This window comes from Phalangium opilio, unplaced genomic scaffold (assembly GCF_054372755.1).
Source record: "Phalangium opilio isolate 3A_F unplaced genomic scaffold, DU_Popi_V2 ptg000013l_1, whole genome shotgun sequence".
Lineage (NCBI taxonomy): Eukaryota > Metazoa > Arthropoda > Arachnida > Opiliones > Phalangiidae > Phalangium > Phalangium opilio.
The window spans coordinates 15131798-15158159 of NW_028324148.1; the positions used below are offsets into that span (position 1 = coordinate 15131798).

The 26362-nt window shown below is 38.5% G+C and overlaps 4 protein-coding genes and 1 non-coding gene across 6 annotated transcripts in view; 4 read left to right on the forward strand and 1 right to left on the reverse strand.

The window, feature by feature from the left end:
- Positions 1-1138: 1138 nt before the first annotated feature.
- Hpd (4-hydroxyphenylpyruvate dioxygenase) lies at positions 1139-8986 on the forward strand. Its single transcript, XM_089864041.1, has 12 exons — positions 1139-1153; positions 2372-2398; positions 2477-2539; positions 3173-3320; positions 3394-3476; positions 3678-3767; positions 3857-3963; positions 4055-4132; positions 7414-7576; positions 7663-7851; positions 8718-8840; positions 8912-8986. The coding sequence occupies exons 1-12, from the start codon at positions 1139-1141 to the stop codon at positions 8984-8986; spliced, it is 1161 nt and encodes a 386-aa protein (XP_089720167.1).
- On the forward strand, positions 3502-3585 carry TRNAL-UAA (transfer RNA leucine (anticodon UAA)). The gene has a single exon. It is a non-coding gene; the product is annotated as a tRNA-Leu (tRNA).
- A 917-nt stretch (positions 8987-9903) lies between the features above and the next one.
- Positions 9904-19355, forward strand: LOC149709503 (beta-keto L-gulonate decarboxylase-like). The gene is made up of 8 exons (XM_089864876.1): positions 9904-10240; positions 16118-16216; positions 16569-16642; positions 17154-17255; positions 17390-17545; positions 17614-17769; positions 17826-17939; positions 19020-19355. The coding sequence occupies exons 1-8, from the start codon at positions 10186-10188 to the stop codon at positions 19191-19193; spliced, it is 930 nt and encodes a 309-aa protein (XP_089721002.1). The 5' UTR covers positions 9904-10185; the 3' UTR covers positions 19194-19355.
- On the reverse strand, positions 11764-13000 carry LOC149709504 (uncharacterized). Its single transcript, XM_089865010.1, has 2 exons — positions 12660-13000; positions 11764-12137 (listed from the first exon to the last, which is right to left on the reverse strand). Exons 1-2 carry the CDS (start codon positions 12763-12765, stop codon positions 11764-11766), a joined length of 480 nt encoding a protein of 159 aa, XP_089721136.1. The 5' UTR covers positions 12766-13000.
- An 861-nt stretch (positions 19356-20216) lies between the features above and the next one.
- Positions 20217-26362, forward strand: part of LOC149709505 (transducin beta-like protein 2) — a 50381-nt gene continuing 44235 nt past the window's right edge. Inside the window, exon 1 of one of the 2 annotated variants that reach the window (XM_089864877.1) lies at positions 20217-20448. In XM_089864877.1, the coding sequence (XP_089721003.1) occupies positions 20316-20448 (133 nt within the window). In that variant the 5' untranslated portion in view covers positions 20217-20315. The remainder of the gene's footprint in view (positions 20449-26362) is intronic. The other variant, XM_089864879.1, reaches the window with a different exon arrangement.

Consider the following 26362-nt stretch of genomic DNA (forward strand, 5'->3'; position numbering starts at 1 on the left):
AGGAGAACGACGGAAGCGAGTCAATTGAAGTCCTACACTCGGTGGTGGTTAATTTTGCATGCAGGACCAAGTTCCATCTAGGTCCTATTTAGTCTGCATTACTAAGCCCCTTTTGACAGCAGCGCCTCACTCACCGGGGCTACGTTCAGTAACTGCTAGCGTACGCAGCGCTGCGCGCATCGGAGACCGATTTTTTTACTGTACGGTTTTTCGCACTTCCGGTTTGTACGTCACGCTACGCATCGATGGGACACCGATCGCAGCGGCTGGAAGAGCAGGTTTTTTCGATGCGAATCGGATTTATGACGTCATTATTTGAAGTTTAACATGGCGAACAATCCAGTCCAAAGCCACTAGCGAAACAATAACACATTTTTCTTTTTTAGATCTTTTCGATTCAACTGCTATTAAGGTTAATTCCGTTTCATCATCATAGATACTTCATTTAATAACAAAAATAACAGTTTTCGAATCAATCCAAGATCTGTAGCAGACGCCATCATGTTAACCATCATTAAACGCAACAGAGAGAGAGAAAAAAATCGTTCAGTGACGTCTGACGTCACTCTGACGTAGCGTTCGGAAAAATACACATCGGTAGCGGTAACGGCTTTTTCCGATTTCCAGTTACTGAACGTAGCCCAGGGCCTCCCTCGCTTTACATCGAATCTATGACGTTTCACCTACGTCACTTCACTAACACAAGCTACGATCATAGGAGAGTGTTTTACGGGTGACCCCCTAATGCAGTGCAGTTTTTTACTTAAATATTTTAAGGGGATCATCAATAAAATACTCCTCCAATGATCGAAATTTCTGGGACATTCAAAATGGGCTGGTCATAGAAGTATAGGAGAACATTTTCGATTCTCAAAATTGATGATTTCCCATAGAACCATCGATCTGTTCTTTCATGAAAATCAAATCATTTAATGGCAACCTTGCTTTGTTACTAATTTGAAATAAAATTGTTGAGTATTTCGTCTAGTCACTGTGTTGTTTGCTTTTTTGGGGGTAACTTGATACTAGGTATAAATTGCGTCATTTTCAATACGTTACTATCAACCGATGTTAAAGAAAATATATGAAACCGAAGTTTTTGATAGCGCAAGATTCATAAATCCTTTCTCAAAGATATATGGCCGTCGAGAGAGTTTGTGGGCCCCGGGAAAATTGACCGAATCGTGGGCCCCCTTCAAGACAGCCCCCCCGGGCCCCAAGAAGGTACAGGCCCCGGGAAAACCCCCACCTGTATGGTGTTGGTTTCATTGCAAGTAGTTAATGGAATTCTCTATTAGAAAACATTTATTTCACCATAAGTTGATAAGATATGTTCCAGGCTATAAGTTTGTTAATCTCTGGTAACGAAACTGGAGCTTGTAATTTTGAAGTGAGTGAGGTAGGTCATAGATTCAGGGTGGTAAAGCGAAGGAGGCCTGGTAAGTGGGGCGCTGCTGTCAATGGGGGCTTAGTAATGCAGACTAAATAGGACCTAGATGGAACTTGGTCCTAGCTGCAAAATTAACCACCACCGAGTGTACTTAGGACTTCAATTGAATTCTCGCTTGTTAATCTCGAACTAGCTCGACTTCTGTAAGTCTCTACAGTTACGAAGTCTTACAAGTGTCATACTTATGGAAGAAACATATCACTTATAAACTTATGAATTTACTGTTTTTCCGCACTATATGATTGACTTCTAATAGCTTCGTTTTAATGCACGCTTAATGTTATCAAGAAACCGAAAATAAGTGAATTTGGGAAAAACAAATTGTCAGGCGATTTGTCTCCCTCAGCCAGTTGACCAATCAGATCCGTGGAAATGACGCACCCGTTTTAATCTCCGAGTTCTGGACATTTTCGAGTTTCGATTTATTTTATCAATTTCGGTTTCAAATAACAGTCACATGACGTAATATCGCGTCATTCTCATATTTAACGAGTTAATAAATAGGGCCATTCCGACAAATTAATTTTATTACACGTTTTCACGTTGCTTAATAAAGCACTTATATTTAATTATTATTATTTTAATTCTTAGTTTTAGCATTAATTTTGAAATTTTCACGATTCCGTTTTAGAATATTTTTAGAAATCCACTTTAAAATATGGTAAGAGTTAAATTTAAATTATAGTTACTTATTTTAAATGTTTAAATAGTTTTCAAATTGAGACAAATACGACCAAAAATAGACCTAAAAATATTTAACATTCATTCAAGTTTAATTATTTAATTGCTTTAAATTAAAAGCGATATTATGATTATTTAATACCCCATTGGAATTCTTAAAATTAGGTCATAGCGAAGTTACGGCGTAGTAACACATAATTAATAATAATTTATTAAAATTCAATTTCCCTTTTTTCATAGACGACTTATACAGACAAAGGACCAAAGGTATGCTGTAATTAATATTACTTTAAAAATTGTAGTTCTTTAGCACATTGTACCGAAATGTATAATTTTATTTTGCAGCCAGATGCTGGTCGTTTCATCCATTTTGACCATATTAAATTTTGGGTTGGAAACGCTAAGCAGGTATGTCACCTACGAAGGCTGCTCACTCTAGACCTTTTTGGGAAAGTAGTGTTCCGGACTTCCCCTTTAACCCATCATACTTGCCCTTTTAATTCATCGTACTTCCGCTTTCAACCCATCATACTTCCCATTTCAAGTTTTCAACCCATCATACTTCCCATTTCAACCCATCATACTTCCCATTTCAACCCATCATACTTCCCATTTCAACCCATCATACTTCCCATTTCAACCCATCATACTTCCCATTTCAACCCATCTTACTTCCCATTTCAGCCCATCATACTTCCGCTTTCAACTCATCATATTTCCCATTCCTAGTTTTCAACCCATCATTTTTCCCATTCCTAGTTTTCAACCCATCATATTTCCCATTCCTAGTTTTCAACCCATCATATTTCCCATTCCTAGTTTTCAACCCATCATACTTCCCATCTCAACCCATCTTGCTTCCCATTTCAACCCATCATACTTCCGCTTTCAACCCATCATATTTCCCATTCCTAGTTTTCAACCCATCATTCTTCCCCTTTCAACCCATCATACTTCCCCTTTCAACCCATCATTCTTCCCCTTTCAACCCATCTTGCTTCCCCTTTCAACTCATCATACTTCCCTTTTAACCAAATATAGGCCGCCTCGTATTACTGCACGAGGCTTGGGTTCGAGCCCTACGCTTATCGTGGCTTGGAAACGGGTTCCCGGGAAACGGTGGCGCACGTGGTTAGGCAAAATGACATCATATTCGTTTTCGTATCGGCCATTGGACCAGGACACGATGGTATGTATAGGCTTACAGTAAAAAATTATTACGTCACCAATAATTTTATATAATTTATTTCTTATCCAATCAGAAATCGGTCAACACATGACGCAACACGGAGACGGCGTTAAAGATGTCGCCTTCCAAGTTGAAGATCTTTCAGCCATACTAAAGGTAATAAAACTTGTTAGACGATTGGGTCAGGATGGCCGAGTGGTCTAAGGCGTCAGATTTAAGCTCTGATCCTCTAACGAGGGCGTGGGTTCGAACCCCACTTCTGACATTCATTAAAAATATATTTTTTTTGTTACTTCTGCATCAAATTCTCGGAATGTAACCTTTGACACATGCAAAACCTTGATTTATTTTTTTAAGAAAGCCAAAGCAAGAGGCGCTAGCGTAGTACAGGACATTACAACACTGACTGATCAATACGGTACTGTCAGATTAGCAACTGTTAACACGGTAAGTAAGTCACTGAAGTCATTCCCTATTTTTGTCCCATTAAACAGAAGTAACACAAACTCTAAACACAACACCCATAATAATTTCAGTACGGCGATACCACTCACACTTTCATAGAGAGAGGAGACTACAATGGTACATTCTTACCCGGTTACCAGAAGCCCATGTGTCAAAGAGATCCCTTACTTTCCACCCTGTAAGATTTTCAATTACTAGACTCGAAGCCTTGGCCGCAACCTCGAGTAAAATTGGTTCTAATCATAAATACTTCTCATACGTCATCATAGACCGAAATGCGGAATTAGATTCATCGACCACATTGTTTCCAATCAGCCTGAAGAAGATATGGTGACAGTTACCGAATGGTAAGTACCCAATCTTGACTCTTTTATAGTCTTACCAGAAGGGGACCACCATTTTGTAATAGGAAACAAATATACCCAATTAGTTTAAAATCATTTAAGTTCCGTGATTAAACTCTGAAATGAATCATGTGAAGTGGGCCTGAGCTTAGAAACTAGTACCAATCCATCTTGATCTGATTTAGATGCATATCTCAAAATTGTTGCAGTATGTGTTACTGATATGTTATCGTTGTGAATTACAATTAATGGTTACAGTTGTAGGCTTAAGTACTAAGAAATTAATTCGGAATTTATATTTTAAAACTCAATCGTTCGTCGTTTATTAGTTTTAACATCGTCATAAAATATGTAATAATTAATTTACAAGGTTCAATCTCCGCTGTGATACTTCGTTTACATAATAATTTTTGGGGTATTGCTCAATGTGGCCTCGCGTTTATGCTAATGATTCTGCTAGTGGATTGGCTTATGAGTTGGTTTCCAAGTGGGTTTATGACTCGTAGTAGCAGTTGGCTTGTGGGTCGGTTTCCAGGTTGGCGCATGACTTGTGGTTGTTGGTTTGTGGGTCGGTTTCCAGGTTGGCTTCCATGTTGGTTTAAGGGTTGTGGTAGTTGGTTTGTGGGTCGGCTTCCAAGTTGGCTTCCATGTTGGTTTAAGGGTCGTAGTGGTTGGTTTGTGGGTCGGCTTCCAAGTTGGCTTCCATGTTGGTTTAAGGGTCGTGGTGGTTGGTTTGTGGGTCGGCTTCCAAGTTGGCTTCCATGTTGGCTTATGGGTCGTGGTGGTTGGTTTGTGGGTCGGTTTCACAGTTGGCTTCCAGGTTGGCTTATGGGTCGTGGTGGTTGGTTTGTGGGTCGGTTTCACAGTTGGCTTCCAGGTTGGCTTATGGGTCGTGGTGGTTGGTTTGTGGGTCGGTTTCACAGTTGGCTTCCAGGTTGGCTTATGGGTCGTGGTGGTTGGTTTGTGGGTCGGTTTCACAGTTGGCTTCCAGGTTGGCTTATGGGTCGTGGTGGTTGGTTTGTGGGTCGGTTTCACAGTTGGCTTCCAGGTTGGCTTATGGGTCGTGGTGGTTGGTTTGTGGGTCGGTTTCACAGTTGGCTTCCAGGTTGGCTTATGGGTCGTGGTGGTTGGTTTGTGGGTCGGTTTCACAGTTGGCTTCCAGGTTGGCTTATGGGTCGTGGTGGTTGGTTTGTGGGTCGGTTTCACAGTTGGCTTCCAGGTTGGCTTATGGGTCGTGGTGGTTGGTTTGTGGGTCGGTTTCACAGTTGGCTTCCAGGTTGGCTTATGGGTCGTGGTGGTTGGTTTGTGGGTCGGTTTCACAGTTGGCTTCCAGGTTGGCTTATGGGTCGTGGTGGTTGGTTTGTGGGTCGGTTTCACAGTTGGCTTCCAGGTTGGCTTATGGGTCGTGGTGGTTGGTTTGTGGGTCGGTTTCACAGTTGGCTTCCAGGTTGGCTTATGGGTCGTGGTGGTTGGTTTGTGGGTCGGTTTCACAGTTGGCTTCCAGGTTGGCTTATGGGTCGTGGTGGTTGGTTTGTGGGTCGGCTTCCAAGTTGGCTTCCAGGTTGGCTTATGGGTCGTGGTGGTTGGTTTGTGGGTCGGCTTCCAAGTTGGCTTCCAGGTTGGTTTAAGAGTCGAGGTGGTTGGTTTGTGGGTCGGCTTCCAAGTTGGCTTCCAGGTTGGTTTAAGAGTCGTGGTGGTTGGTTTGTGGGTCGGCTTCCAAGTTGGCTTCCAGGTTGGTTTAAGAGTCGTGGTGGTTGGTTTATGGGTCGGCTTCCAAGTTGGCTTCCAGGTTGGTTTAAGAGTCGTGGTGGTTGGTTTATGGGTCGGCTTCCAAGTTGGCTTCCAGGTTGGTTTAAGAGTCGTGGTGGTTGGTTTATGGGTCGGCTTCCAAGTTGGCTTCCAGGTTGGTTTAAGAGTCGTGGTGGTTGGTTTGTGGGTCGGCTTCCAGGTTGGCTTATGGGTCGTGGTGGTTGGTTTGTGGGTCGGTTTCACAGTTGGCTTCCAGGTTGGCTTACGCGTCGTGGTGGTTGGTTTGTGGGTTGGCTTCCAGGTTGGCTTCAAAGTCGGCTTACGCGTCGTGGTAGTTGGTTTGTGGGTTGGCTTCCAGGTTGGCTTCAAAGTCGGCTTACGCGTCGTGGTAGTTGGTTTGTGGGTTGGCTTCCAGGTTGGCTTCAAAGTCGGCTTACGCGTCGTGGTAGTTGGTTTGTGGGTTGGCTTCCAGGTTGGCTTCAAAGTCGGCTTACGCGTCGTGGTAGTTGGTTTGTGGGTTGGCTTCCACGTCGGCTTAGTGGTTGTGGTAGATGGTTGGTGAGTTGGTTTCCACGTTGGCTTCCAGGTTGGCTTTCGAGTAGTTGTAGATGGCTTAGTGGTCGTGGTAGTTGTCGGATTTCCACAAACCCCACAGCAGCAATCTGGTTTGCAGACGCAATTAGCCGGACAAGGCTTAGAAGTTGCGGACGTATGCTTCGGTGATGGCTTCGGCGCTTCGCAACCAGCGCAACAACAGTCCAATGGGCAAGGCTTGGGGATAACGCTCTTGCTGTCCAGTTCGCGACTACCGCTACGAACCCAAGGAGAATTGAGGACTGTTGAGTTAGAATCGACTTGAAATTCCGTTGGAGGCGCAGACGCCACGACGGCCAGCAAAACTGCGATGAATCCTGCGATTAGCATATTGAAAAACATAAAAAACCCCGGTATTATGAAGTAATTATTAACACTGTAGATTGAACAACAGCGAACGATTGATAAAGTGGTCGAAGTGCAGGGGGTTTTTATATCGAGAAAACAAGTTTTTTACGACAGGGAAATTATATCTTAAAAACATTTAATTATCGAGTTCTTTTGATTATAATCATTTGACCATGTGATATTCAATAAAAAATAAATATAGCATAAGCTCATAAGATATGTTCATTCCATAAGTTTGTTAATATCTGGTTACAATCTGGAGCTTGTAATTTTGAAGTGAGTGAGGTAGGTCACAGATTCAGGGTAAAGCGAGGGACACTTGCAGGTGAGGCGCTGCTGTCAAAGGGGGCTTAGTAATGCAGACTAAATAGGACCTAGATGGAACTTGGTCCTGCATGCAAAATTAAGCACCACCGAGTGTAGAACTTCAATTGACTCGCTTCCGTCGTTCTCCTTCTCGAACTAGTTATCTCTCAGTAGCATTACAAATCGTATAGGAAGGGTCATACTTATGGAAGGAACATATCACTTATAAACTTATGATATAGCATAAGTTCATAAGGTTTTGTTGAAATTGCGTATACATTTCACAGGTACGAGAAAATTCTTCAATTTCATCGTTTTTGGTCAGTTGATGACTCGCAGATCCATACGGAATATTCGGCCCTCAGGTCAATCGTGGTGACCAACTACGAAGAGGCCATCAAAATGCCCATCAATGAACCAGCACCTGGTAAAAGGAAATCTCAAATACAAGTAAGTTTTAAGTACTTCCAATTTAGTAAGGTCATCTTGACCTTCAAGATACCTTGTTCAAGGTTATTGACGTTTTGTCTCCTCAGGAATATTTGGACCATTACGGGGGACCGGGTGTTCAACATATCGCCTTGAACACCACCGATATCATAACGGCTGTGACCAATTTGAAAGCTAGAGGACTCGAGTTCCTCAGTGTCCCAAATACCTATTACGAGGCGCTCAGAAAGAATCTCAAATTGTCTAAAGTGCGCGTCATCGAAGACTTGGACATCGTAAGTTTTATTTTAATTAAGCCTTTAAGTTGACCTCTTTAACATAAAAACCGGTTTTTTATTGCATTAATTTGAAGGTAGTTACATCTTGAAACTGGTTTATTTTAGAGTAAAACCGTTTTTCTATGAGTTACATGTGTTAAAATCTTGAAACGGATTAATTTCAGCATAAAAACCGGTTTTTCTAAAAGATTACAGGTGCTAAAAGCTAGAAGCGGATTTATTTAAACATAAAACCGGTTTTTCTTAGATTACATGTGTTTAAATCTTGAAACGCGTTTATTTCAACATAAAAACCGGTTTTTTACGAGTTACATGTGTTTAAATCTTGAAACGCGTTTATTTCAACATAAGAACCGGTTTTTCTTTAAGATTACATGTGTTTTGATCTTGAAACTGATATTTTAAACATAAAAACCGGTTTTTTATGAGTTACATGTGTTTAAATCTTGAAACGCGTTTATTTCAACATAAAAACCGGTTTTTTATGAGTTACATGTGTTTTAATCTTGAAACGCGTTTATTTCAACATAAAAACCGGTTTTTTATGGGTTACATGTGTTTAAACCTTGAAACACGTTTAATTCAACATAAAACCGGTTTTTCTATGTGAATATATGTGTTTAAATCTTGAAACGCATTTATTTCAACATAAAAACCGGTTTTTTATGAGTTACATGTGTTTTAATCTTGAAACGCGTTTATTTCAACATAAAAACCGGTTTTTCTATGAGTTACAGTTACATGTGTTTAAATCTTTTAAGGTTTGTATTCCCACCTAAAAACCGGTTTTTCATTGAAATTTTGCACCCATTTCAAGCACGTGACCACGAAACTAATTAGGCTTTTCAAAATTTCCGCCACAGTTGCAAAAGTTGAAGATTTTAATTGATTACGACGATCAGGGTTATTTGTTGCAAATCTTTACAAAACCAATGCAAGATAGACCGACGCTCTTCTTGGAAATTATTCAAAGAAATAACCACAATGTAAGTAAACTTATTTTATAAATTAGGCTTATGATGCATCATAATCTGGCAACATTGTTTTTAAAATGAAGGGTTTCGGTGCTGGAAATTTCAAATCTCTGTTTGAGGCAATTGAAGCTGAACAGGAACTGAGAGGAAATCTTTAATTGTTTGAATTTAATTTACTTTAATCGTGATTAAAATTAATATTTCGTTGTTCCAATTTTTGATGTAATGTTTATTAATAAACCGTTTTTAAACCAAATTTATTATTTTAATATACAGAAAATCACCTTTGAGAAATTAACAAGGTTGTTAAAACTCTATTATTTAAGACGTTTCAACTCCAAGTGTTTTTCTCTAAGTTTGAAATTTGAATTTTACGCCAGTTTTTATTCGTTATGTTCAGCCTCTTTTAACACCCAAAAGTCGTCTGCTCTGTTGTAAACTGCATTTTCTCAAAATCTAATTTTGTTCTGAACTTCTGAAATTGTCTACTCTACGTGAAGACAGTATAAATAGTTCAAAAACGGTAGTTATTCGGTTTAATTAAAGTTAATAAGGCATAAAGTTCGCGCGTTTCCCGGTTTGAAGTCGTGTTAAACTCCTAATCTTGGGGTTATGTTCAGCCTCTTTTTTTCACACCAAAAGTCCAAAAGTCGTCTGCTCCTTTGTAAGCCGCGTTTCTCAAAATAGAATTTGGTTCTGAACTTCTGAAATTGCCGGCTCAATATGAAGACAGTTTAAATAGTTTAAAAACGGTAATTACTCGGTTTAATTGAAGTTAATAAAGCTTAAAGTTTGCGCGTTTAAAGTCGCGTTAAACTCGTAATCTTGATTTGGAACTGAATAGCGTATAAATACACCAAAAGTTAGTGTATCTCAAGGACTAAACAACATTTGAACACATCTTCACGGACAGTTGAAACAGGTAAGTTTTCATTGATACATTGTTTTATTAGCATTTTACTTAAGCTTCAAGGAGCGTCTAGACTTCTCACGTCATTAGATGGCATGACTTTATCTAAAAAAACCGAATTGAAAGCCTTGAAACGAATTAGTATAATACAAAGCTTTATTTCTTAAGTCTAGATGTTAACTTATCTAATCGCTAGTTATGGAAAACCAATGTTTATTGTAAGGAAATAGGCCTAGATTAGATTTGTAGAGCAGAAATTGAAGAAATTCAGTTGATTCAGTGTTAGAAACCCTTGGTTTATTTGCTCGCAAGGCTCCTCCGATATAATCTAGCCTTGAAAACATCCATCCATAAGTATTTTTACCCTTGAGACTCTCAGTTCAGTCGCGAAACTAGCACCGCTTTCGCTCGATATTCCTATACATTTGTACCTTCAATTTGGAAAATATGGCTGTAACACACGCTAAACTGCACGTTCCTCCTCTAGAAGAACTGGCTAAAGGTAATGGAACAATATTTTAATCGCGGGTTGTATTACGTTAGTTTTAAACAATTATAAACCTAACCAAGGCTTAAGTAAAAGTCTATAGCCGGTGTGTAAAAACCATAGATATTAGAATGAATAATAGCCCAAATAAATTTTCTCTGCCAGCTGCAGATCTCGAAAGTTTTTGTTACCGAAATTTCTAGCTTCCCCTTCCTGAATGGGTGATAGGGTGAATGGTACGTGGCGCCTCTATCTACTAGCTAAGGAGTTATTAAATTTGAACCGTAAAGAAACGCTGTAACGTCGCATCTTGGCTCTTGCTGATGTTTTAATCAGGGTTGCCACAGTCCCTGGAAATCCTGGGAAAGTCAGGGAATTTGAAAATTGTTGTAAAAGTCAGGGAATTTCCGTTGGAAATGTGTAGTGACGGCCCACTAGGCGCACCAGCTCAAATACGGGACAATGATAAGGTCCTATAGGCCTACATTAACTGTTTCTGATAGTTCCTAATAAAGTTTTATTAACTATACTAAATAGTTGTTTCAATTAAAAACTGTGATAAAATTAGCGTAATTGTAAGTACAAAGTTGATGATAAATATGGAATTTTTAAAGGCTGCAATTTTGAAAAGTCAGGGAATTTTGAAATGAAAAATCTATGGCGACCCTGGCAATAGTAATCCGAAGGCGTGATTAATTTACAAGCAATCTCAGTTTATTATATATTTCAAAATACATCATTAATCTACAAACGTGCTTGCGCAGTATGAGAGTGTATACAAAACTCAAAATACAAATATTTCTTAATAATTCAAATTACGTAGTAAGCAACCGCTGACTTAACACGGAGTTATTGGGTATTATCAGAAGGGAATAAGAGAGAAGGGAGACATTAGAGCCTGCTTTGGTAACGAGAGTCCGACCAACCTCAAGAAAACCGCGAAAACTTTGCGCAAGTACACAGCTTTTAACCAATTTACTGCAAAAATAGTTCTTTAAGTTCTCCGCGGTATCGGCCCATTTGTCTGCTAGATTTTCATTCTCCAAAGGCTTAGGGCTGTCGATGTTTCGTTCTTGTGTAATTATAACCTCAAGTATGTAGTTTATTGAAACTAATTAGTATTTTTAATATTAATTCAGAATAATTAGTTTTCATCTATTTATTACCTTCAAATTATCTGATTTTGGTATGTTCTCAATTGCCGTGTATCTAAATTAATTGCGCAGCTTGATTTCGTTTATCAACATGAAATTCGGCCATTTTTTTCTCCTTCAATGTAAAGTTGTAAACAAAACTACTTTTTATTCGTAAACCGAGACGTCACCTTCTTATGTGACGTCACAGCTAAGGCAGAAGTTAGATAGCCAATCAGTGAAGGGTAGTTGATTTGAGGTTGGTAAGACTGTTGTTACGAGTGTAAAGCATTATGGAGATATAAAGTGTGTCCCTTCTCTCTTATTCCCTTCTGGTATTATTAGAGTGTTGAGAAAATTAAAAGTGCAGTGTAAATTCACGCCATATTTTCGGGTCGATTCTCGCTATCCATTATGATTATTATACGTGGTTCTATAATTATCGCTTCTACAATCACAGGCGCCTTTTTGTAAACGACGATAGCCCAGCCCCTTTGTGTAGGCGTCGTATTTGCAGAAGGACTGGGGTTCGTGTAGTTTGGGGCATTCGAAGCCCCGGCAACCGGAGGAGGAGTCTCCGCACATGCAGAAACAGACGGGTTTCAGTTTTGTAATGTCACGCGGCGGCGGGTTATTTACGGGATCCCTCTCGTAGCGATCCATTTCGTCAAGTATTTCCAACGGGTGGTATTGCGTATCCAAGGCGCAGTTCACTTCCGTATCGGGTGGGCATCTCAAGGTCCCGTTTCGACAAGCTTGTTTCTGTTCCTCGCTACAACCTGCGGAAAAAAGCGCGCCAGTTTTAACAGTCCAGAGCTAAACTAAATGCACCCTAAGTTCGAGCAGGGATAGATTTAAGTATTTTACGGGATCGAAGCCCCGCTATGCCCAGCTAGCTCGTATAAGCAGTTGCCGTTTGAGCGGATCCCCAAATAGCTGTTTCCCGAAAACGCCGCGTACCGTTACGGCAGTTCCCAAAAGAGCGCCCTGATTACTCTGTTCTCCATTCCTACTTCTAAAATTAAATCTATCCGTGTCAAAACTCAATCCAAAAATCCCGGTTGTTTTTTTGGGAACTGCTTTTACGCGTGACCCCTTGTTTTCAATTACTTAAAGACAAGACGATCATCTTAACTCGTGTCGTCCATTGTGGGGGTAAAATCGGCTGGTCAAAGAAGTATATAGGTACGTTTTCCACGCTCAAAATTGATTAATTCCGATAAAACCCAATGTACTTCGGCCGCGGTGCTAACACTTTCTTGTAGCCGCGATCCTTTGCGTAGTAAAATTTGAATACTTACGACGGTCTTTGGGTGGGTGCGGTAAATCCAGAATTCGTGGATTAAGGAAGCAGTGAATATCGACAAACGTCAGAAACAGAACAAAGACGGACTTGAGCAGCAGCATTTTCCTGCACTGTCAAAAAAAACGAGTAAAATCAAAAATTGACCACGAATTTCTCCACTATTGCGTCCCCCGAAAAATAATCTAGCTAGATCGTTCAAACGGACTATTCCCAGAGGTGCGACATCCCCCCCCCCCAAAAAAAAGCCTACTGGATTTCGTCATTTCGTCAAGTATTTCGTGATTTCTTCTGGATTTCGCAAAGATTTCTGCATTTCTTCTTGATTTCGCCAAAGATTTGGAGATTTCCTCTGATTTCGTGATTTTTTTCAAAGATTTCGAGATTTCGCCAAAGATTTCGGAATTTCCTCTCTGACTTCGTGATTTCGCGGCCTCTCGCGGAATCTTTCACGCAAAATCACGAAATCTTTGAAGAAATCACGAAATTATGAAATAAAAGAGGAAATTCCGAAATCTTTGGTAAAATCGCGAAATCAAGAAGAAAATCACGAAATCTTTGGCGAAATTGCGAAATCAAGGAATAAATCACGAAATCAAAGAAATTTTTGGCGAAATCAAAGAAGAAATCACGAAATCTTCGGCGAAATCGCATACGCCTTTTTGGGAATGCCGGACCCGCATCGGCAAGTCGACTATGAAGAATTTGTGTCAAACTTACCAAAGAATCCAAGTTGAAGTTGAGCAGGGGCCTTTCGGTGTCTTACTTTTCTCGCAGTGATTTCTATCGTCTCCGCACTCGTATTTATAAGGAATAGTTAATGTTCTAATTATTAAACGCATAACGGAATAATGAGGTTTTTCTTTGACGCTTAATGTCCACGGGATGGTCGCGCGTCACGTCTAGATTACGTTAATTATCAATTTGAAGCCTAGCATTGGTCATAAGCCTCTCCATCTTCATTTTACGAGCGACGTACTCGATAATTATTTACGCGTTCTCTAGCAATTATTTTGCGCCATTACCATTAACACGTTGCGAGACTTTGTCACCACGTGTTACACGTGTGCATTGAAAACTGCCCGACCATAGCAAGCACCCATTAAATCCGTTGTTTTCAAAAATTAAAGCCTTCTCCTCTACATGTGCATGGTACTAGTTAGCGCGTATCTTCGTTGGTAATTACATAACCGTGTCACGGAGTAAACACCTAAAATGTTCTGGTCAAAGGGCCCAACGTCGTCTCAACGGCTTTTCTCGAGAACAAAAGGTTCGTGGGTGATGGGTGTACATTGTACGAGCAGTTCCCGAAATAGCAACCGCGATTCGTTGTTTAAAACTGCTGATTTAAAAATAGCGATTGCTGTTTTTGGAAATAGCACTTTTTATAGCTCGAGTTATGAACAATTCTTACTTGTCCAAAACTTACTGGGATTCAAATAACCTAACATACACCATCATAAACGACTGTCGTGGATGGGGGTTGGGAACCCTCTTTATTTGTGGGGTCGGATACTTGTACCTTGAATTTGTATCTTTGGGGTCTTTATGTTTATATTTATTTTTATTTATGCGCTAATTAAATAGATAACAATGTGGCTACTATCATGGTCAAGCCCATGGGTCATCTTGTTTTTAATATGATTGTAAAAATAAACTTCCTATTTGTACTTACGACGGAGTTGGGCCCAAGTTTTCGGGGGTTTCTTCTCAGTTTCCAGTTGTCGGTAGATTCAGTCGGAACAGTTTGACTTTTGATGTCCGCGCGACCCTGTTTTATACCGAAATAGTAATTTGATAAACGTTTTAAATTTTGCTATATTAAGCCGAAGAATTGATCGTTAAAAAACTAAATGCTTTATTGTTCGGGGAAACAAAGGAATTATCCTTTATTCTATTGTGTAGGACATGATACGTGTCATCGAATTTATCGCTCGCCTCGATGTGACAATAAACGCGTCATAATACCCTTTAATAATTGGTGCAGTTTTTTAGTATCTCAGACTGAAATTGCTTGTTATTAACGGACAAAGACGAACAGACAGACCAAACTGCATCTTATTATATTATCTCGGAGCAAATTCTGGTCCTCAACGTCCATCGTTTCCCCTTGACGCGTCTCGTTGCGTCGTCCAGGAGTCAAAACTCCATCCAAAGCGACTTACGTTAAAAAAAATTGGTTGAAATCTCGCTTACCAGATCAGCAGTCCAAGTTGAAAATTTCAGCAGTTTTTGCTTTGTAACTCGTCGACCAAAATTCAGCGCGCAAATTTTACCATTGTCTCGATACTCCCGCATTTATAAGGAATTTGTTTACAATACGCAACCAAGATTAATGACATTTTTGCAATTAAAGTTTTTGATTTTGGGTTTACAATGAAAGCAGAGTGACAGTCTGTCCTAGATAAGCTTTTGTAAAGATATCTTCCACTAGGAATCTTTAAATCAAGTCTCGGCTGTCGTTTAGTTTAAATAAGTGCCACTAGATGCTCCCATAGTGGAGGGGTAGAGTTGACTGGCTAGTTTTAGCTCCGCCTTCTTTGACGAGTTCTGATTGCTTCCTGCCTTTGGTAACGGTAAAATTGGTGTCTAGAAGATTAGCCAGCGTATTAGGGGCACCGCGGGAGACCATAGGCCCCATAGAGTGCTTTCAGAAGCGCCGGTGTGACGTCACCCATGCTGTTTTCCCATAAAGTAAAAACGGTAACTGTCATGGCCGCCCATTGCTAAAGGCAGACTCGTGACGTTTAACCTTGGATCTGACGTCACAACTGACAGCACTCTATACTAATATCTGATTGAATGTAAGGGGAGGTGCTTAAAACTTCGTTAAACCACCCACTCGGACCGCCCCTTCTTCCTCTGGTTTAATTGGCTATTCAAATATATGGGACAACCATTGACCCTGGGTCAACCCGTACAGCACACGCAAAGAGAATTTGTTTACGTTAGGGTTCGACGCTCATTGGTCGCTAGCCATATCAATATCACGTGGTTTATAAGTTAAAATACATTATGAGTGACGTCACGAATGACTATAGCTATAACTCCTCCCCGTTAGTTCAAGCAGAAGTGTGGCAAGTTAAGGATTTCAAGTAGTAGAAATGCATTAAGCTAAGTCAAAATCACTCGACTTCTTAGTTCAAATACATTACGCGTGACGTCATGTGTGACTGTTTGTACATCTCGTCCTTTTAAATTCAAGCAGAAACGAACATAAAATGATAGACAGTCTGTTAAATATTCCAAGTAAAAGAAGAAATCTATGTATTCCTGTTATTCGCTAAATCTCATTTGAATATTTAGTAGAGTCTGCACACGCATATCCGCGCCTACGGTGTACATTGAAAATTTATTCATTTTAAGCAATTATTTTGTAATTTATGCTGATATTGTACTTCGAGATTCACATTACGAATTGTTTTAATTTAAATTATAATTTCTTGCATTGTCCAGTTGTTGAAGATGGACTTCGAAAACATTTCCAAGAGGTTTCAGTGACGGTGGCTGATTGTCCAGATTTGGAAAAGGAACCATTTCATTTAGCTGCTAAAGGTAACTTAATTGTCCAAAAAGGCGGCTCATTGGTTCGAGTTGACCATTGTCCAAAAGGGGGCCGTGATGTCGTCTGTTTGATTTAGGTTTAAGACGGTGGTCCACTTAGGTTTAAGACTTAACATTGATTTGTTATGTGGAGGGTGGACCCAAAGACGTTATAGGCGGCTTCATGGTTACCAGTCCCGCACCAAAGTCCCCTTTGTTCGAAGCCATATCTAATGTCTTTGTAGTCCACATACCAAATCAAGGTCAATTCCGTCTACATTATGGTCAAACACCAGATAGTTTTACCCATGACTTTTGAACCCAGGGCCTATTAATTAAACTAGTAACGTCGTGTGACCTTTAGGGCTAAATGGAAAGACCAGATTGGCGGACGTCGGTGGTGTTCCGTATCTCGTACCTTTGGCACAAACGGATAAGGTAAGCGAGTAAATACCTTACCAGAAGGGGATAATAGAAGAAGGATGACATTCTGTATCCTCTTAATACTTCAGTTATGTAACATGATTCTTCCCGGGCTCATGGCACCAATTTTGTTTGCTCCCCGCTCATCAAACTTCAGATGGGTTTAGGGTGAATTTTATTACAACTGTTTGGTATTTACTAAATCCTCAGCAATCAACCAGGCACGAACCTTGATTGTCTTGACGAGGGACAAAAATCTGCACAAGCGCATGCGCCTTGGCAAATAGTTAAGCCTTCGCTTAGATAGTAATGATGGGGGAACTATTTATCGCTTATGTGATTCGGTTTAGTAACCTTGTGCCCTCCAAATGTTTTAGTTCTGATGTTGCCATTAAGAATCATGTTACAATTACCCCTCCCGCTTTGTAGTGGTACACTTCTCTCGAAGAAGAGAACTATTATGTACTTCTGATACCACTTAAACGTTAAGCTCGGTTTTCACGAAATTGCAAATTTGCAATTCTAGGTTTATGATTTGCAAGATATCGCCAAGAAAATTGACCTTCCCGAAGCCTTCATTATAGGGGCCGGGGCTGGACCTCATAGGGTCGTTGGGGTCAACAGTGAGGTAACGTTTAATACCATGATGTACCAATAGGGCTTTTTGAAAATCGGTGTCAGGGATTTTATGTGTCAACGTTGACACAAAATTCAATGACTTTACAAAACTCTATTTACAAACAAACCCACAAAATATTTCAGTTAATTCCCAATTTGAAAACTGGAGCAAAATTGGTCAATAAAACACATAGAGTTAAAATTGGTGATAAGGGGCAAATGGAAATGGTGCAATTTGATTCTTGCACCGGTATGAGTTTACTTGCCAATATCTTCGCCTCTGAGGGCAAACCGGGACCCGTAAGTTCAGCAACCAATTGCAACTTGGTCATTACCTGCAATTGCGCAATTTTACGTATTGCAATTAGGTTTTGAAATTAATTGCCAAAAAACGCAACGCGAGTTCGAAGAATTTGGTATCGCTAATTCGTGAAATAATCAAGGAACATTATGGAGTTGAGAAACCAGTTGGTGTGGGGGGCGTCTTTTTGGTTGAAAAGGGAAAGGTCAAAGTTCACGTTATGGTAATAAGGAAAATTAATTAAGTTAAGTGATGAGTTAATTAAGTTTGAATTATCAGCCCGAGTTCTCAACTACGCCCTTGAAATCGGATGAAGATGTCGAAAATTGGTTGAAGTTCTTTCAAGTGACCGCTCCTATTATTTGCCTAAGTACCTTCATTTCACAGGACCCTGTGAGTAACCCCTTGCTTTTTTGTGAAGTTGAACTTACCAGGGTTTTCATTGAACCCTTATTTTCTCGGCCCCTGATTAGTTCAGGTCCAAATAATTAGTACCATTAGATAGAGGACAATTAGGGCTATCTTATACTCAAGGGATTTTCCTGGAAATTTCCTTAAACTAGAGTTATGTCGTTGAAGGGGTCAAGACTAAGGGTTTTCATTCAAACCTTATTTTCTCGGTCCCTGATTGGTTCAGGTCCAAATAATTAGTACCATTAGATAGAGGACAATTAGGGCTATCATATACTCGAGGGATTTTCCTGGAAATTTCCTTAAGCCAGACTTATGTAAAGCTTGAGGGGGGTCAAAAATAAGGGTTTAGATTCAAATCTTATTTTCTCGGTCCCTGATTGGTTCAGGTAAACATAATTAGTTTCATTGCGTAGAGGACAATTAGGGCTATCATATACTCAAGGGATTTTCCTGGAAATTTCCTTAAGCTAGACTTATGTAGAGCTTGAGGGGGTCAAGACTAAGGGTTTAGATTCAAACCTTATTTTCGCGGTCCCTGATTGGTTCAGGTCCAATTAATTAGTACCATTAGATAGAGGACAATTAAGGCTATCACATACTCAAGGAATTTTCCTGGAAATTTCCTTAAGATAGACTTTATGCCGTTTGAGGCGGTGAAGAATAAGGGTTTGCATTGAAACCTTATTTTCTCGGTCCCTGATTGGTTCAGGCCCAAGTGTTTAGTATCATTGCATAGAGGACAGTTAGGGCTATCATATACTGAAGGGATTTTCCTTGAAATTTCCTTAAGATAGACTTTATGCCGTTCCAAAGTTCTGTGTTCATGGAAAGTTTGAGGGGGTCAAAAATAAGGGTTTCTGTTGAAACCTTAATTTCTCGGTCCCTAATTGCCACAGATCCAAGTAATTAGTGCCATTAGATAGAGGACAATTAGGGCTATCACATACTCAAGGGATTTCCCTGGAAATTATTTTAAACTTGAGTTATATCATTCCAAAGTTATAACTCGGCGACGTTTTAAACAAAAATAACCCATTTTCAATTCATGAATGTTTCCAGGGCTTGGATTTGCGTGTAGAGCACACTCATTGTTTCAGTACTCACGGGGAGGGTGGTCACTATCATTGTGACGTCACACCCGATGACGTGGAGTACCACGGCTACTTCAACGTGGCTGAATACATTTACCGAGTTGACCCTCCCAAGGAAACTCATACTATTGGACGGGACTAAATCAAGTTTCATTCCATGACTTTTAAGTTATGAATCATGAATTAAAAATATATTCATATATTTTTATATAATGTAGGTTAATTACGCCTAATTAATGTTTAATTTCTTAATTATTGGTTTTAATTCGTTTTAATGAAATGAATAAAATTATTTTGAAAATGATGGTTATATTTATTTCTTATATCTATTAAAATTTCTTTGTTGCAAAATTTCAATCCTATGACGTCATTTTGACCAGCCAATTAAATCGCAGAGAAAGGTAAACATTTTCTACTTCTACTTCTTCCTTCCCATTTTAGTGAACTGAATAGAACTGAACTCCACTTGAGGTATCAGTCATTTAAGTTTATGCTAATTTTCAGAATAAAAATAAAAGACCGGTTTCTTTTCTTACACTCAATGACTCAATACGCATGAAAAAGCGACCGTGGCTTTTAAATTTGGGAATTCGTGAAGCCTTCTCATTGGTTCAATTTCTATGACGAGCCTCTTTACTTCCGCTTCCGTCTAGGGGCCGGGTTCAATGCGCCATGGAGACTACAAACTATAAACCCTGGATATGCAGTGGAATGTAATAATTTTAACTGCTTTTTAATTTGGTTCTGTGAGATTTTCAATCAATTTTTAATTATTATATGCTAATTTCACATTATAAAGTAAAACTTAACTATAATTAATAACAAAATTATTTATTAGTTTATTGTTTTAATCCCAAAATGCAAATTTGCAACTTGAAAATCATAGAAATACCGTGCCTTCAGTTTTAACCTCTAATATGAAATAATTTTACAATTTTCTACGAATTAAATTATGAGTAAGCTTAATTTAAATCACAAGTGATAATTAATAATTTATTTAATAATTATAATTGAAGAAAGATCTAAATACTTGGCATTATTTCATTTAATACATGGTTTTATCTCCAGGGTTTAAATGTGTAAATACTCCATCTCGGTATGATGGCTCCCTCAACGGCAATTTCTGGAAACTATAGCCGGCGCGGCCTGACGTGACGTGCCGGTGCCTCGGCTTCTTTACAAAATTACACGACGAAAGCGCCGTCAACAATCGCCGTCATCGTGTTTAAGTCATCGCTAAGTTTTCAATCGCGAATGGGTCAGCATGGCCGATTCTACAAATGTAATATCGGATTTTCAGTTTATCGCGGGCAGTGTGATTTTCGCGTCGTTAGCGGTGATTTTATTCGTGCTTTTTAATCGAAAATCGAGCCAATCCGAACCGGAAACGCAAAATGGTGAGTGTTTTTTAACCATGTTTTTCATCGTGACCGTCCGTGGAAAAGCTAAGCCTAATCTCGGTCAAAAGCCGGAGTTGCTAAGCCTCGGCCTCTCGCGCGCGGGATTCTACCGGTATGGGCGAGGGGACCGATACTCTGACTTACTTCGTTAATAATCCATATTTTTTGAGATTTTCTAACGCTTTATTATCAATTATAGCGTATATTTATAACTTTTAATTGAAAATAATTATGAATTTCGGGGGTTTACTTCAATTTAAACCGTTTTCAATATAAAATTTGTAAAGTTTCGTGATCAGTTTAGTGGCGAATGCCTCGATCTCGTGGAGTTTGATGCCCCGTTGTTTGTCTCATTTCGAAGCTTCACTAGAATCGTATTTAGTTTATAGTTAAAAGGTACCTAGGAAGTGGGTCCGTACGCGGCGACTTTTAATAGTGAGATGGAGTTGATACTCGCATCCCATTTTAAGAGTTCAATAGAAATAAATCTCAACCCTTTGTAAATTAAAGGGGAGCTCAGCACACTTGTAGGGTAATCCGTATTGAATACTTAGAGTGAATTAGACGATGAAGGTTCAATGCAAATAAATAGGAAGAAAATTAAAAAAAAAATAAATAAAAACCGGGCTTGTCTTTATGAAATTTCCGCTCTAAAGGGATACTGAAATGCTTTAAAATATTTTTAATCATTTTTAGCCTCTTGAAACAAAATTTAAGTACATCAATTTAATTATTTCTATAAAAATGGGAATGACAAAGATATAGTAATGGCAGTCAACTGCGTTTAACTACAGTATACTCTACAGCGAATTAACATGGGGTGCCTATAATGTTTTTCCATATAGAAAAAAGATAAACAATAGTAATGGCAGTTACTTATCCTTAACTATATTAAATTCTATGGCGAAATAACACTAAGTGCTGCTACCCAATTGAGGCATGGTTGGTCCACCATACACTTAAAATTATCAGCTAAACAAATAAGCCTTTAACTAAAATTAGACATTAAGTTATACCTATTTGTACTTAATATCTGGGGTCCTTGAATTTATATTTATATTCCGTAAGCCTTGGCCGAACCGAATGCCCATAATAATGTCATTAACGCACGCATCAATGCATCGTAGCTTTTTTAGGCTAAAAATAAGGTTTCGTAGTTCTAGCTTGTTAACTTTTAATGATTCGCTATTTTCCAGGGTCGTACTTGACTCATTATGTAAATGATTAGCTTGAATTATGCAATCAATGACTGTTGCCTATTTAGGCCTTATTTTTTTTTTCATTTTCGTGGTACTTGTACTTTCCCTTTAAAACGTATTTTATTTTTTAATGGGTAATTAATCTGGGCTACTATTAAATTACAATTAAGATGATGAAAATGTAATTAGAGTTATACAAAATAATAATTAATATGGATTTTTTTTAAACTTTAATTACTCGTGTTCTGGTGGACATAGGAACTAGTACTTGTTACTGTTAGATAGAGGTCAATTGTGTCTATGACGTCTTAAAATCGTGTCCCTCTAGAGTTAAAATTACCAGAGTGGCGTTGACCTCTCAAAGTTGGTCTATAATTTGACCCCTGTAAGAAGTGATTATTTTCAACCCTTAATTACTCGGGCTCTGTTTGATATACGATCAAGTACTTGCTACCGTTAAATAGAGGACAATTGTACCTATGACCAGCTCAAATCATTTTCCCTTAGTTTTAACATTCCCGAAGTTATTACCTCTCAAAATTTGTCCATTTTTTGACCTACGAAGTATTTTTTTTTTTTTTCAAATTTTAATTACTCGTGCTCTGGTTGATGTACTATTAAGTACTTAAGACTGTTAGGTAGAGGATACTTGTCTCTATCGTACCCTCAAGTCATTTCTATGTAGTGTTAAAATTCCCAGAGATCTGATCTCCCAAAGTTAGTCTACACTCTTCGAGATGAGGTCTAAAAATGAACATTTGTAAAAGCTTAATTACTCGGGCTCCGTTTAAGGTAGAAACAACTCCTTGGTACCATTGGACAGAAGACAATTGCCTCTATAACACCCTGAAATTTCATTTCCATAGCATTTATATTGCCAGAGTTATTGCATGTCAAAGTTGGTCAAAGTTTTAGAGGTTAGGTCTAAAAATGAACTTTTGTAAAAGCTTAATTACTCGGGATCCGTTTTAGGTAGAAACAAGTACTTGGTACCATTGGACAGAGGACAATTGCCTCTATAACACCCTCGAATTTCATTTCCATAGCATTTATATTGCCAGAGTTATTGCATGTCAAAGTTGGTCAAAGTTTTAGAGGTTAGGTCCAAAAATGAACATTTGTAAAAGCTTAATTACTCGACTTCCGTTTAAAGTAGGAACAAGTACTTGCTACCATTGGGCAGAAGACAATTACCTCTATAACACCCCCGAATTTAATTTCCATAGCATTTATATTGCCAGAGTTATTGCATGTCAAAGTTGGTCAAAGCTTTAGACCTACCATAGTAAACACCATAATCAAAATCTTCACCTAGCATGACCTTTGACTTATTTAATTACTAACTAGTAACCATTAATTACTTAAAGGATAGAGGTGACTTATTTGATTATGGTGTTTACTACGCAGGCCCTATCATATCCGGTGACGGCCGCCGTGACGTAACCGAGGTCATACACAAGGTCAAACGTCCACCATTACCAATATCCGCCATAAAACTGTCGCAGTTCGACCACGTGTTTGGGTCATTTCCAAAATCGTGTCAGTTGACCTTAACCGAAGCCTGGAATCTCGAGGCCAAGACTAGAGATCAGGGGTTATCTCCTTTATGGAAGGTCGAAAGGTCACGGCGTTTGACCGCCTCCTATTTTGGCAGCGTGGCCAAAAGAAGAAAAGTTGTTAATGTCCAGTTTGTGAATAGACTTAGAGGTTTGGGTCGACGCGTTGTGACGCGTTATATGCAAGAAGGAGTTGCCAATGAGTCACCCGCTGTTGAACGGTACAAGGAGTTGAGACCGGTACTTGTGTTTGGTGTCGGGTTTTGCGTCAATCCCGGGTTGCCCATCATTGGTGCCACGCCTGACCGTTTGGTCTACGATAAGGAGGTCTGTTTCGCCTTGGGGTTAAATGGTTTTAAGGGTTTAAAAGGCCATCATGACCTTGACGGGTTTTTGAAGGGCATGATGACATATTAGGTTATCGACTGATAAGCGGGGTTATCTTATGTCTAGGTTACTTGAGGGAAAATCGTTTAATTTTGAAAATAGGGCTTAATTTGAATACCAGGGAATTTGACAATAGACCTGAAAATTATTGGTATTAGGGAATTCAAAAAGGTCTTTGAGGTCACCGAGATTTCAAGGGAGTTTGAAGTAGGCCTAAACGCTAGGACCTATAAGGGAATTTGAAAGAAGACCTTACAAGGTCAGGGAAAAGATCAGGGAATCTGAAAATAGAGCTCTAAGGTCAGGGAAAATATCAGGGAAATTTGAAAGTAGAGATATAAGGTAAAATTTCATTCCCGAATGAAGGTTGGTGAATTCGGTCTGCTCGAAATTAAGACCCTAGCCAAAGCCAAAGAACTGCGCATGTCCGTTAAAGAAGCCGTGACTTCCAAACGAACCAAGTGTTGTTTAAAAATTCGTCACGGTGATCAGTTGTACTTGGACAGAAACCACGATTATTTCTACCAAGTTCAAGGTCAATTAGGGGTCACTCGTCTCAAATGGTGCGATTTTTACGTCGAGGCTCACAATGACGCGTTTTGCCAACGAATTCTCTTCGACGAGACGTTTTTTAATCAAATGGCCCAAAGACTAATTGACTTTTATTTGAAACATTACATTCGGGTCCTCGAGGAGTAATTAGTTAATTAGTAATTACTAATTGACTTTAGGTATTCGGTTGCGTCCTTAGATTGGGTGCAAAAAGTAATTGAAAAACCAATTTTTTAAAATTTTAAAGTGAATCATTTTCAAAAAAGAAATCCGTCGCAATATTTTTAAAAGCTTTTTGCCTTATTTAATTGCAATTAACTTGAGCTAATTATTCTAATTTTTAAAAGTTAATTTATGAATAGTTTTGTCTTAATTGCAATTAATTTAATTTATGTTAATTACGGTGATTTGTTTTTATTTTAAGTAAATTAACTCTTTTCAAATTTATTTTTTAAAGAATTAATTTTAATCTTAAATAATTGAAGTTAATTATTCTAATTTTTAAAAGTTAATTTATGAATAATTTTGCCTTAATTGCATTTAATTTAATTTAATTACGGTGATTTTTTTCTCATTTTAAGTAAATTAACTCTTTCCAATATTTTTTTAAAAAATTCATTTTAATCTCAAATAATTTAAGTTAATTGCTGTGATTTTTAAAAGTTAATTTATAGATAATTTTAAATGCAAAATAGTCAATAAATAAGACGATATTTTTGAAGGCATTTATTGAAAATCCATTATTAACTTGACGTTATCGAGGGGCTAACCACTGTCACATTTCCTGTGCACCGATTACCAATACCAATTACATGAAATGATTTTAGCAGTGTCAAGGGCAGGGCTTTTAGTACAGTCAAAGGTACAACCGATTACACCGAGTGACCGGCCCCTCGGACATTATTTCAACCAATCACAATTAATCATCGCATCCCATTGCGAGACCCGTTTATTAACAAATAAAATTTGACAATAGGAACCATATTATTAATAAATAACGAAAAATATTGACACGAAACAAACTTGTAATAAATGAAATTAAATGATTTGACCTGACCTGAAAGTTCAACTTTGACCCCATTTTCCCCTTACGTTACGGAATTGGGGGGGGGGGAATATTGATGACGTCAGTTAAATTGACATATCGGGGTCAATCGTGGCGTTTTAAAAAGCCATTATGATTAGGCAAGGCTTAATTTGCATTAAAGCGATAAATAGGACGTTTTTAGAAATATACGAAATTCCGCTCTTTGTTTTTAAATATTTTTAACGTTTATAGATTAGTGTTAACCTTAATTAAATGACAGATTGTCGATTTAATATTAACAAAAGGTCATCGTTGTTGAGTTACGTTTATATACAGTTTCTTTTCAACGTGCCGGTAAACCCGAATTAATTAACCAAAATAATTAAAGTCAATTTGTAATTAACTATATGATATCCCAATCCCAAAGACCCTTAAAGGGAGGGTGAAGTAGAAAATCAAGTGATTTTTTTTATCAATTCTTCTACTAATTAAAAGACCAGTCTGGATAGTGAAACATTCAGGAAATACCAGCTCCGAATGATTTTAAAATTCAAATTAGGTTCAAATTTTAGCGATAATTTTAAATAAGCCCCTCCGACCAATCGCGTAACGCCCTGCCTTTTTATTAACAAAATTCTCGTGGCACGCTCCGTGTCGAATGAAATTTATCACGAGATTTGATAAAATTTGCTCGCGACGTGACAATCGCGGCGCGAGACATGGAGCGTGCCACGAGAATATTGTTAATAAAAAGGCAGGGCGTTACGCGATTGGTCGGAAGGGCTTATTTAAAATTATCCTTAAAATCTGAACCTAATTTGAATTTTAAAATCATTCGGAGCTGATATTTCTTTTAATGTTTCACTATGCAGACTGGTCTTGTAATTAGTAGAAGAATCGATAAAACATCACTTGATTTTCCTCTTCACCCTCCCTTTAACGTATCTCATTCTCAAGTAATAATTAACAAACTTCATTTAAAGTTAAGTAGCTCCTTGGTGTAGGATTTTAGTCTTTGCTAGTATATTTTTACCGCTCCTATATATAACACCATTACAACAATAACAATTAATCAAAAATGTCTTGATTAGAATCAAGACCTAAAAAGTATCGATAAGACTGAGGGTATCACTTGTCTGAAGGATCAGATATTAATTTTTCTTTTTAATTGAAACTTAAATGCATGCTTA